Source organism: Heterodontus francisci, chromosome 17 (genome assembly GCF_036365525.1).
Source record: "Heterodontus francisci isolate sHetFra1 chromosome 17, sHetFra1.hap1, whole genome shotgun sequence".
Classification (NCBI taxonomy): domain Eukaryota; kingdom Metazoa; phylum Chordata; class Chondrichthyes; order Heterodontiformes; family Heterodontidae; genus Heterodontus; species Heterodontus francisci.
Genome location: NC_090387.1, coordinates 80794715 through 80809450, shown reverse-complemented (window position 1 = coordinate 80809450; position 14736 = coordinate 80794715). Strand labels below are relative to the sequence as shown.

At 41.8% G+C, this 14736-nt stretch overlaps 1 protein-coding gene across 1 annotated transcript; it reads left to right on the top strand.

Moving 5' to 3' along the window:
* The first annotated feature begins 1599 nt into the window (after window positions 1–1599).
* si:ch211-12h2.8 (uncharacterized protein LOC100126138 homolog) lies at window positions 1600–2004 on the top strand. Its single transcript, XM_068048905.1, has one exon. It carries the CDS (start codon window positions 1600–1602, stop codon window positions 2002–2004), a length of 405 nt encoding a protein of 134 aa, XP_067905006.1.
* Window positions 2005–14736: the final 12732 nt, after the last annotated feature.

The window sequence follows — 14736 nt, the reverse complement described above, 5'->3', positions numbered from 1 at the left end:
ATGGACAAGGATCACAGACTCATCATGGACATGGTTCACAGACTCTGAATGAAAATGGATCACTGACAAATAATGGACATGGTTCACAAAATTACAATGGACATGGTTCACAGACACATAATGGACATGATTCACAGACTCATCATGGACATGCTTCAAATACTCTGCATGGACAAGGATCACAGACACATAATGGACATGGTTCACAGACACATAATGGACATGGATCACAGACACATAATGGTCATGCATCACAGACTCATCATGGACATGGTTCACAGACTCTGAATGGAAATAGATCACAGACTGATAATGGACATGGTTCACAGACACATAATGAACATGGATCACTGACAAATAATGGACATGGTTCACAAACGCACAATGGACATAGTTCACAGACACATAATGGACATGAGTCACAGACTCATCATGGACATGGTTCACAGACTCTGAATGGAAATAGATCACAGACTGATAATGGACATGGTTCACAGACACATAATGAACATGGATCACTGACAAATAATGGACATGGTTCACAAACGCACAATGGACATGGTTCACAGACTCATAATGGACATGGTTCACAGACACATAATGGACATGGTTCACAGGCATATGATGGACATGCATCCAAGGCACATAATGGATCTGGTTCACAGACTCATAATGGACATGGTTCAACACATGTAATCGACATGGTTCACAGACTCACAATGGACATGGTTCACAGAGTCATGATGGACATGGTTCACAGACATTTAATGAGCATGGTTCACAGAGTCATAATGAACTTGGTTCACAGACTCAGAATAGATATGGTTCACAGACAAATAATGCACATTGTTCACAGATGCATAATGGGCATGGTTCACAGACACTGAATGGAAATGGTTCACAGACACATAATGAGCATGGTTCACAGCGTCATAATGGACTTAGTTTACAGACTCAGAAGTGCCATGGTTCACATACCTATAATGTACCTGGCTCACAGACTCACAACGGACATGGTTCGCAGACTCACAATGGACATGGTTCACTAACTCACAATGGACATGGTTCACAGACACGCAATGGACATGGTACACAGACTGATAATGGACATGGTTCACAGACACATAATGAACATGGATCACTGACAAATAATGGACATGGTTCACAAACGCACAATGGACATGGTTCACAGACACATAATGGACATGAGTCACAGACTCATCATGGACATGGTTCACAGACTCTGAATGGAAATAGATCACAGACTGATAATGGACATGGTTCACAGACACATAATGAACATGGATCACTGACAAATAATGGACATGGTTCACAAACGCACAATGGACATGGTTCACAGACTCATAATGGACATGGTTCACAGACACATAATGGACATGGTTCACAGGCATATGATGGACATGCATCCAAGGCACATAATGGATCTGGTTCACAGACTCATAATGGACATGGTTCAACACATGTAATCGACATGGTTCACAGACTCACAATGGACATGGTTCACAGAGTCATGATGGACATGGTTCACAGACTCAGAATAGATATGGTTCACAGACAAATAATGCACATTGTTCACAGATGCATAATGGGCATGGTTCACAGACACTTAATGAGCATGGTTCACAGAGTCATAATGAACTTGGTTCACAGACTCAGAATAGATATGGTTCACAGACAAATAATGCACATTGTTCACAGATGCATAATGGGCATGGTTCACAGACACTGAATGGAAATGGTTCACAGACACATAATGAGCATGGTTCACAGCGTCATAATGGACTTAGTTCACAGACTCAGAAGTGCCATGGTTCACATACCTATAATGTACCTGGTTCACAGACTCACAACGGACATGGTTCGCAGACTCACAATGGACATGGTTCGCAGACTCACAATGGACATGGTTCACTAACTCACAATGGACATGGTTCACAGACACGCAATGGACATGGTACACAGACTGACAATGGACATTGCTAATAGACTCATAAAGGACATGTTTCACAGACACATAATGGATATGGTCCACAGGCTCATTCTGAACATGGTTCACAGACACATAATGGACATGGTTCACAGACTCTGAATGGACAAGGATCACAGACACATAATGGACATGGTTCACAGACACATAATGGACATGGCTCACAGACTCATAACAAACATGGTTCACAGACACATAATGGACATGTTTCACAGATACATAATGGACATGGTTCACAGACACATAATGGACATGTTTTACATATACATAATGGACATGGTTCACAGACGCATAATGGACATCGTTCACAGATTCAAAATGCACATGGTTCACAGACCCATAATGGATATGGTTCCCAGTCCCATAATTGACAGGGTTCACAGATGCATAACGGACATCGTTCATAGACTCAAAATGCAGATGATTCACAATCCCATAATTGACATGGTTCACCGACCCATAGTGGGCATGGTTCACAGACCCATAATGAAGATGGTTCACAATCCCATAATGGATATGGTTTACAATTCCATAATGGACATTGTTCACAGACCCATAGTAGACATGGTTCACAGCCCCATAATGGACATGATTCACAGACCCATAATGGGCATGGTCTACAGTCTCCTAATGGACATGGTTCAAAATCCTATATTGGACATGGTTCACAACCCCATAATGGTCATGGTTCGCAACCCCATAACCGACATGGTTCACAATCCAATAATGCACATGGTTCACAGAACATAGGGGACATGGTTCACAACCCCATAATGGACATGTTTCACAGACCCATAATGGACATGGTTCACAATCAGGTAACCGAAATGGTCCACAATCCCATAATCAACATGGGTCAAGAACTCATCGTGGACATGGTTCACAATCCCATACTGGACGTGGTCCAAAATTTCATAATGGATATGGTTCACAATTCCATAATGGACATGGTTCGAAACCCCATAATGCACAAGGTGCACAATCCCATAATGGACATGGTTCACTGTCCCGTAATGGACATGGTCCACAGACACATAGTGGACATGGTTCACAATATCATAATGGACATGGTTCACAATCCCCTAATGGATATGGTTCACAATCCCATAATGGACATGGTTCACAGACCCATAATGGACATGGTTCACGAACCCATAATGGACATGTTTCACGATCCAATCATCGACATGGTTCACAATACCAAAATGGACATGCATCACAATGCCAGAATGGACATGTATCACAATCCCATAATGGACATGTTTAACAATCCCATAATGGACATGGCTCACATTCCCATAATCAACATGGTTCACAATCCTATTATGGACATGTTGCACAATCCCATCATGGCCGTAGTTCACATTCTCATCATGGTCATGGTTCACAATCCCATAATGGACATGGTTCACCATCCCATAATGGACATGTTTCATAATCCCATAATGGACATGGTTCATAATCCCATAATGGACATGGTTCACAGACCCATAGGGGACATGGTTCACAATTCCACAATGGACATGATTCAAAGACACATGATGGACGTGGTTCACAGACCCATAGTGGACATGGTTTACAATCCCATAAACGACATGGTCCACAATCCCATAATCAACATTGGTCACAGACTCATAGTGGACATGGTTCACAATTCAATAATTGACATGTTTCACAGACTCAAATGGACATGGTTCACAAACCCATAATGGACTGGATTTACAGTCAGATAATTGGGAATGGTTCACAATCCCAGAATGGACATGGTTCACAATCCCATATTGGACATGGTTCATAACCCCATAATGGACATGGTACATAACCCCATAACCGACATGGTCCACAATCCCATAATCAACATTGGTCACAATCCCATCCTGGACATGGTTCACAATTCAATAATGGACATGTTTCACAGACCCAAATGGAATTGGTTCACAAACCTATAATGGACTTGATTTACAGTCACATAATAGGGAATGGTTCACAATCCCATAATGGACATGATTCACAATTCCACAATGGACATGGTTCATAATCCCATAATGGACATGGTTCACAATCCCATAATGGACATGATTCACAATTCCATAATGGACATGATTCATAACCCCAAAATGGACATGGTTCACAATCCCATAATGGACATGGTTCACAATCCCATCATGGACATGGTTCACAGTCCCGTAATGGACATGGTTCACAATCCCATAATGGACATGGTTCACAATCCCATCATGGACATGGTTCACAGTCCCGTAATGGACATGGTTCACAATCCCATACTGATCATGGTTCACAATCCCATCATCAACATGGTTCACAATCTCATAATGGACATGGTGCGCCGATCCTTAATGTGCATCGTTCACAGACTCATCGTGGACGTGGCTCACATTCCGATAATGGACATGGTTCAAATTCCCATAATGGACATGGTGCACAATCCTATCATAGACATGGTTCACAGACGCATAGTGGACATGATTCAAAGACACATGATGGAGATGGTTCACAGACCCAGAGTGGATATGGTTCACAGACCCACAATGGACATGGTTCACAGATGCAAATGGACATCGTTCAGAGACTCAAAATGCAGATGATTCACAATCCCACAATGGACATTTTTTACAGACCCATAGTGGACATAGTTCACCGACCCATAGTGGACATGGTTCACAGACCCATAATGGACATGGTTCACAGACCCATAATGGACATGGTTCACAATCCCATAATGGATATGGTTTACAATCCCATAATGGATATGGTTTACAGTTCCATAATGGACATTGTTCACAGACCCATCGTAGACATAGTTCACAATCCCATAAAGGACATGATTCACAATTCAATAATTGACATGTTTCACAGACCCAAATGGACATGGTTCACAATCCCATAATGGACATGATTCACAATTCCATAATGAACATGGTTCATAACACCATAATGGACATGGTTCACAATCCCATAATGGACATGGATCACGATCCCAATATGGACATGGTTCGTAGTCCCGTAATGGACATGGTTCACAATCCCATAATGATCATGGTTCACAATCCCAAAATGGACATGTATCACAATGCCATAATGGATATGTATCACAATCCCATAATGGACATGTTGCACAATTCCATAATGGCCGTGGTTCACAATCCCATAATGGTCATGGTTCACGAAACCATAATGGACATGTTTCACGATCCCACCATCGACATGGTTCACAATGCCATAATGGACATGTATCACAATCCCATAATGGACATGGTTCACTATCCCGTAATGGACATGTTTCATAATCCCATAATGGACATGGTTCACAATCCCATAATGGATATGGTTCACAGACCCATAAGGGACATGGTTCGCAATCCCATCATGGACATGGTTCACAATCCCATAATGGTCATGGTTCACAATCCCATAATGGACATGGTTCACTATCCCGTAATGGACATGTTTCATAATCCCATAATGGACATGGTTCACAATCCCATAATGGATATGGTTCACAGACCCATAAGGGACATGGTTCGCAATCCCATCATGGACATGGTTCACAATCCCATAATGGACATGGTTCACAATTCCAAAATGGACATGCTGCACAGACTCATAGTGGACATGGTTCACAATCCCATAATGGACATGGTTCACAATTCCAAAATGGACATGCTGCACAGACTCATAGTGGACATGGTTCACAATCCCATAATGGACATGGTTCACAGACTCATCGTGGACATGGTTCACAATCCCATAATGGTCATGGTACACAATCCCATCATCGACATGGTTCACAATCCCAAAATGGACATGTATCACAATGCCATAATGGACATGTTGCACAATTCAATAATGGCCGTGGTTCACAATCCCATAATGGTCATGGTTCACAATCCCATAATGGACATGGTTCACAATCCCATAATGGACATGGTTCACAATTCCATAATGGCCGTGGTTCACAATCCCATAATGGACATATTTCACAGACCCATAGTGGACATTGTTCACTATCCCATATGGACACCTTTCACAGACCCTTTGTGGACATTGTTCACTGTCCCATAATGGACATGTTTCATAATCCCATAATGGACATGTATCACAATGCCATAATGGTTATGGTTCACAATCCCAACATCGACATGGTTCACAATCCCAAAATGGACACGTTGCACAATCCTATAATGGTTATGGCTCACAATCTCCTGGTGGACATGGTTCACAGACTCATAGTGGACATGGATCACAATTCCATAATGGACATGGTTCACAATCCTATCATGGACATGGTTCATAATCTCATAATGGACATGTTTTACAATTCCATAATGGACATGGTTCACAATCCCATAATGGACATGGTTCACAGACACATAGTGGACATTGTTCACTATCCCATAATGCACATGGTTCACAAGCCCATCATGGTCATGTATCACAATCCCATAATGGACATGGTTCACAATCCCATAACGGTCATGGTTCACAATCCCAACATCGACATGTTGCACAATCCCATAATGGTTGTGGTTCACAATCCCAAAGTAGACATGCTTCACAGACTCATAGTGGACATGGATCACAATCTCATAATGAACATGGTTCACAATTCCATGATGGACATGGTTCACAATCCTATAATGGACATGTTTCATAATCCTATAATGGACATGGTTCACAATCCCATAATGGACATGGTTCACAATCCCATAATGGACACAGTTCACAGACGCATAATGGACACCGTTCACAGATTCAAAATGCACATGGTTCACAGACTCATAATGGATATGGTTCCCAGTCCCATAATGGACATCGTTCACAGACTCAAAATGCACATGATTCACAGACCTATAATGGACATTTTTTTACAGACCCATAGTGGACATAGTTCACAGACCCAAAGTGGACATGGTTCACAGACCGAAAATGTACATGGTTCACAAACCCATAATGGACATGGTACACAATCCCATAATGGATATGGTTCACAATCTCATAATGGACATGGTTCACAATTCCAAAATGGACATGCTTCACAGACTCATAGTGGACATGGTTCACAATCCCATAATGGTCATGGTTCACAATCCTATCATCGACATGTTGCACAATCCCATAATGGTTATGGTTCACAATCCCATAGTGGACATGGTTCACAGGCTCATAGTGGACATGGATCACAATCTCATAATGGACATGTTTCAGAATCCCATAATGGACATGGTTCACAATCCCATAATGGACATGGTTCACAATCCCATAACGGACATGGTTCACAGATTCAAAATGCACATGGTTCACAGACCCATAATGGATATGGTTCACAGTCCCATAATTGACATGGTTCACAGACGCATAATGGACATCGTTCACAGACTCAAAATGCACATGGTTCACAATCCCAAAATGGATATGGTTCACAGTCCCATAATGGACATGGTCCACAGACCCAAAATGGATATGGTTCACAATCCTATAATGGACATGGTTCACAATCTGATAATGGACATGGTTTCCAATTCCATAATGACATCGTTCACAAACCCATAATGGACATGGTTCACAACCCCATAATGAACATGGTTCACAATCCCATAATGGACATGGTTCACAGTCCGGTAATGGACATGGTCCACAGACACAGAATGGACATGGTTCACAATCCCATAACCGAAATTGTCCACAATCCCATAATCAACATTGGTCACAATCCCATACTGGACATGGTTCACAATCCCATAATGGACATGGTTCAAAATCCCACAATGGACATGGTTCATAACCCCATAATGGACATGGTTCACAATCCCATAATGAACATGGTTCACAATCCCATAACAGACATGGTTCACAGATTCAAAATGCACATGGTTCACAGACCCATAATGGATATGGTTCACAGTCCCATAATTGACATGGTTCACAGATGCATAATGGACATCGTTCACAGACTCAAAATGCACATGGTTCACAATCCCAAAATGGACATGGTCCACAGACCCAAAATGGATATGGTTCACAATCCTATAATGGACATGGTTCACAATCTGATAATGGACATGGTTTCCAATTCCATAATGACATCGTTCACAAACCCATAATGGACATGGTTCACAACCCCATAATGAACATGGTTCACAATCCCATAATGGACATGGTTCACAGTCCAGTAATGGACATGGTCCACAGACACAGAATGGACATGGTTCACAATCCCATACCGATATGGTCCACAATCCCATAATCAACATTGGTCACAATCCCATACTGGACATGGTTCACAATCCCATAATGGACATGGTTCAAAATCCCACAATGGACATGGTTCATAACCCCATAATGGACATGGTTCACAATCCCATAATGAACATGGTTCACAATCCGATAATGGACATGGTTCACAATCCCATAATGAACATGGTTCACAATCCGATAATGGACATGGTTCACAATCCCATAATTGACATGGTTCACAATCCCATAATGGATATGCATCACAATCCCATCATGGATATGGTTCACAATCCCATAATGGACATGGTTCACAATCCCATAATGGACATGGTTCACAGACTCATAGTGGACATGGTTCACAATCCCATAATGGTCATGGTTCACATTCCAATCATCGACATGGTTCACAATCCCAAAATGGACATGTATCACAATGCCATAATGGGCATGTTACACAATTCAATAATGGCCGTGGTTCACAATCCCATAATGGTCATGGTTCATAATCTCATAATGGACATGGTTCACAATCTCATAATGGACATGGTTCACAATTCCATAATGGCCATGGTTCACAATCCCATAATGGACATATTTCACAGACCCATAGTGGGCATTGTTCACTATCCCATATGGACATCTTTCACAGACCCTTTGTGGACATTGTTCACTGTCCCATAATGGACATGTTTCATAATCCCATAATGGACATGTATCACAATGCCATAATGGTTATGGTTCACAATCCCAACATCGACATGGTTCACAATCCCAAAATGGACACGTTGCACAATCCTATAATGGTTATGGCTCACAATCCCCTGGTGGACATGGTTCACAGACTCATAGTGGACATGGATCACAATCTCCTAATGGACATGGTTCACAATTCCATGATGGACATGGTTCACAATCCTATAATGGACATGTTTCATAATCCCATAATGGACATGGTTCACAATCCCATAATGGACATAGTTCACAGACCCGTAGTGGACATAGTTCACAGACCCAAAGTGGACATGGTTCACAGACCGCAAATGGACATGGTTCACAAACCCATAATGGACATGGTACACAATCCCATGATGGATACGGTTTACAATCCCATAATGGACATGGTTCACAGACCCTAATGGATATGGTTTACAGTTCCATAATGGACATGTTGCACAATCCCATAATGGACATGGTTCACAATCCCATAATGGTCATGGTTCACATTCCCTTAATCGACATAGTTCGCAATCCCATAATGGACATGTTGCACAATTCCATCATGGACGTAGTTCACAATCCCATCATGGTCATGGTTCACACTCCCATAATGGACATGGTTCACCAACCCATAATGGACATGTTTTATAATCCCACAATGGACATGGTTCACAATCCCATAATGGACATGGTTCATAGACCCATAAGGGACATGGTTCACAATCCCATAATGGACATGGTTCACAGTCCCATAATGGACATGGTTCACAATTCCATAGTGGACATGGGTCACAATCCTGTAACCGACATGGCCTACAATTGCATAATCAACATTGGTCACAGACACATAGTGGACTTGGTTCACAATTCAATAATGGACATGTTTCACAGACCCAAATGGACATGATTCACAAACCCATAATGGAATTGATTTACAGTCACATAATTTGGAATGGTTCACAATCCTGTAATGGACATGGTTCACAATCCCACAATGGACATGTTTCATAACCCCACAATGGACATGGTTCACAATCCCATAATGGACATGGTTCACCATCTCATAATGGCCATGGTTCACTGTTGCATAATGGACATGGTTCACAATCCAATCATGGACATGGTTCACAATCCCATAATGGACATGATGCACAATCCCATCATGGACATGGTTCACAGACACTCAGTGGGCATGATTCAAAGAAACATGATGGACATGGTTCACAGACCCATAGTGGACATGGTTCACAGAACCCTAATGGACATGGTTCACAGACGCTTAATGGACGTCGCTCACAGATTCAAAATGCACATGGTTCACAGACGCATAAAGGATATGGTTCACAGTCCCATAATTGTCATGGTTCACAGATGCATAATGGACATCGCTCACAGACTCAAAATGCACATGATTCACAGACCCATAATGGACATTTTATTACAGACCCACAGTGGACATAGTTCACAGACCCATAGTGGACATGGTTCACAGACCCATAATGGACATGGCTGACAATCCCATAATGCACATGGTTCACTATCCCATAATGGATATGGTTTACAATTCCATAATGGACATTGTTCACAGACCCACAGTCGACATGGTTCACAATCCCATAATGGACATGATTCACAGACCCACAATGGACATGGTCTACAGTCTCCCAATGGACATGGTTCACAATCCCATAATGGACATGGTTTACAATTCCCATGATGGATATGGTTTACAATTCCATAATGGACATTGCTCACAGACTCATAGTGGACATGTTTCACAATCCCATAATGGACATGATTCACAGACCCACAATGGACATGGTCTACAGTCTCCCAATGGACATGGTTCACAATCCCATAATGGACATGGTTCACAAACCCATAATGCACATGGTTCACATAACAGAGTGGACATGGTTCACAATCCCATAATGGACATGGTTCACAATCCCATAATGGACATGGTTCACAGACCCATAATGGATATGGTTCACTAACCCATAATGGACATGTATCACAATGCCATAATGGACATGTATCACAATCCCATAATGGGCATGGTTCACAATCCCATAATGGTCATGGTTCACATTCCCATAATCGACATGGTTCACAATTCCATAATGGACATGTTGCACAATCCCATAATGGATATGGTTCACAATCCCATTATGGTCATGGTTCATATTCCCATAATGTACATGTTGCACAATTCCCTAATGGCCGTAGTTCACAATCCCATCATGGTCATGGTTCACAATCCCACAATGGACATGTTTTATAATCCCATAATTGACACGGTTCACAAATGCATCATGGACATCGTTCAAAGACTCAAAATGCACATGATTCACAGACCCATAATGGACATGTTTTACAGACCCATAGTGGACATGATTCACAGACCCATAAGGGACATGGTTCACAATCCCATAATTGACATGGTTTACAATCCCATCATAGATATGGTTCACAATCCAATCATTGATATGGTTCACAGACCCATAATGGATACGGTTTACAATTCCATAATGGACATTGTTCACAGTCCCACAGCTGACATGGTTCACAGACCCATAATGGTCATGGTTCACAATCCATCATCGACATGGTTCACAATCCCAAAATGGACATGTATCACAATGCCAAAATGGACATGCATCACAATCCCATAATGGACATGTTGCACAATTCCATAATGGCCGTGGTTCACAATCCCATAATGGTCATGCTTCACAATCCCATAATGGACATGGTTCACAGACCCATAATGGACATGGTTCACAGTCCCATAATGCACATGGTTCACAATCCCAAAACGGACATCGTTCACAGATTCAAAATGCACATGGTTCACAGACCCATAATGGATATGGTTCACAGTCCCATAATTGACATGGTTCACAGACGCATAATGGACATCGTTCACACACTCAAAATGCACATGATTCACAGACCCATAATGGACATTTTTTTTACAGACCCATAGTGGACATAGTTCACAGACCCATAGTGGACATGGTTCACAGACCCATAATGGACATGGTTCACAATCCCATAATGGACATGTATCACAATCCCATAATGGTCATGGTTCACATTCCCATAATCGACATGGTTCACAATTCCATCATGGAAATGCTGCACAATCCCATTATGGACATGGTTCACAATCCCATAATTTTCATGGTTCACATTCCCATAATCGACATGGTTCACAATCCCATAATGGACATGTTGCACAATTCCATAATGGCCGTAGTTCACAATCCCATCATGGTCATGGTTCACAATCCCATAATGGACATGGTTCACCAACCCATTATGGACATGTTTTATAATCCCATAATGGACATGGTTCACAATCCCATAATGGACATGGTTCACAGACCCATAAGGGACATGGTTCACAATCCCATAATGGACATGATTCAAAGACACATGATGGACATGGTTCACAGACCTGTAGTGGACATGGTTCACAGTCCCATAATGGACATGGTTCACAGACCTGTAGTGGACATGGTTCACAGTCCCATAATGGACATGGTTCTCAATCCCATAATGGACATGGTTCGTCAGCCCATAATGGACATGGTTCACAATCCCATAATGGACATGGTTCACAGACACATAGTGGACATTGTGCACTGTTACATAATGCACATGGTTCAGAAGCCCACAATGGACATGTATCACAATCCCATAATGTACATGGTTCACAATCCCAACATCGACATATTGCACAATCCCATAATGGTTATGGTTCACAATCCCATAGTGGACATGGTTCACAGACTCATAGTGGACATGGATCACAATCCCATAATGAACATGGTTCACAATTCCATAATGGACATAGTTCACAATCCTATAATGGACATGGTTCACAAGCCCATAATGGTCATGGTTCACAATCCCAACATCGACATTTTGCACAATCCCATAATGGTTATGGTTCACAATCCCATAGTGGACATGGTTCACAGACTCATAGTGGACATGGACCACAATCTCATGATGAACATGGTTCACAATTCCATAATGGACATGGTTCACAATCCTATAATGGACATGGTTCACAATCCCATAATGGACATGGTTCACAGACGCATAATGGACATCATTCACAGATTCAAAATGCACATGGTTCACAGACCCATAATGGATATGATTCACAGTCCCATAATTGACATGGTTCACAGACGCATAATGGACATCGTTCACAGACTCAAAATGTACATGATTCACAGACCCATAATGGACATTTCTTTTACAGACCCATAGTGGACATAGTTCACGGACCCATAGTGGACATGGTTCACAGACCCATAATGGACATGGTTCACAAACCATAATGGACATGATACACAATCCCATAATGGATTTGGTTTACAATCCCACAATGGACATGGTTCACAGACCCATAATGGATATGGTTTACAATTCCATAATGGACATTGTTCACAGACCCACAGTAGACATGGTTCACAGACCCATAATGGACATGGTTCACAATCCCATCATGGATATGGTTTACAATTCCATAATGCACATTGCTCACAGACTCATAGTGGACATGGTTCACAATCCCATAATGGACATGATTCACAGACCCATAATGGACATGGTCTACAGTCTCCTAATGAACATGGTTCACAATCCCAAAATGGACATGGTTCACACCCCCATAATGGTCATGGTTCAGAATTCCATAACTGACATGGTTCACAATCCCCTAATGCACATGGTTTACATAACATAGTGGACATGGTTCACAATCCCGTAATGGACATGTATCACAATCCCATAATGGTCATGGTTCACATTCCCATAATCGACATGGTTCACAATTCCATCATGGAAATGCTGCACAATCCCATTATGGACATGGTTCACAATCCCATAATTTTCCTGGTTCACATTCCCATAATCGACATGGTTCACAATCCCAATATGGACATGTTGCACAATTCCATAATGGCCGTAGTTCACAATCCCATCATGGTCCTGGTTCACAATCCCATAATGGACATGGTTCACCAACCCATTATTGACATGTTTTATAATCCCATAATGGACATGGTTCACAATCCCATAATGGACATGGTTCATAGACCCATAAGGGACATGGTTCACAATCCCATCATGGTCCTGGTTCACAATCCCATAATGGACATGGTTCACCAACCCATTATTGACATGTTTTATAATCCCATAATGGACATGGTTCACAATCCCATAATGGACATGGTTCACAGACCCATAAGGGACATGGTTCACAATCCCATAATGGACATGATTCAAAGACACATGATGGACATGGTTCACATACCTGTAGTGGACATGGTTCACAGTCCCATAATGGACGTGGCGCACTATCCCATCATGGAGATGGTTCACAGAGCCATAGTGGGCATGGTTCACAGACCCATAATGGACATGGTTCACAATCCCATAATGTACATGGTTCACAAGCCCATAATGTTCATGGTTCACAATCCCAACATCGACATTTTGCACAATCCCATAATGGTTATGGTTCACAATCCCATAGTGGACATGGTTCACAATCCCATAATGGACATGGGTACACAATCCCATAATGGACATGGTTCACAGATGCATAATGGACATCATTCACAGATTCAAAATGCACATGGTTCACAGACCCGTAATGGATATGATTCACAGTCCCATAATTGACATGGTTCACAGACGCATAATGGACATCGTTCACAGACTCAAAATGTACA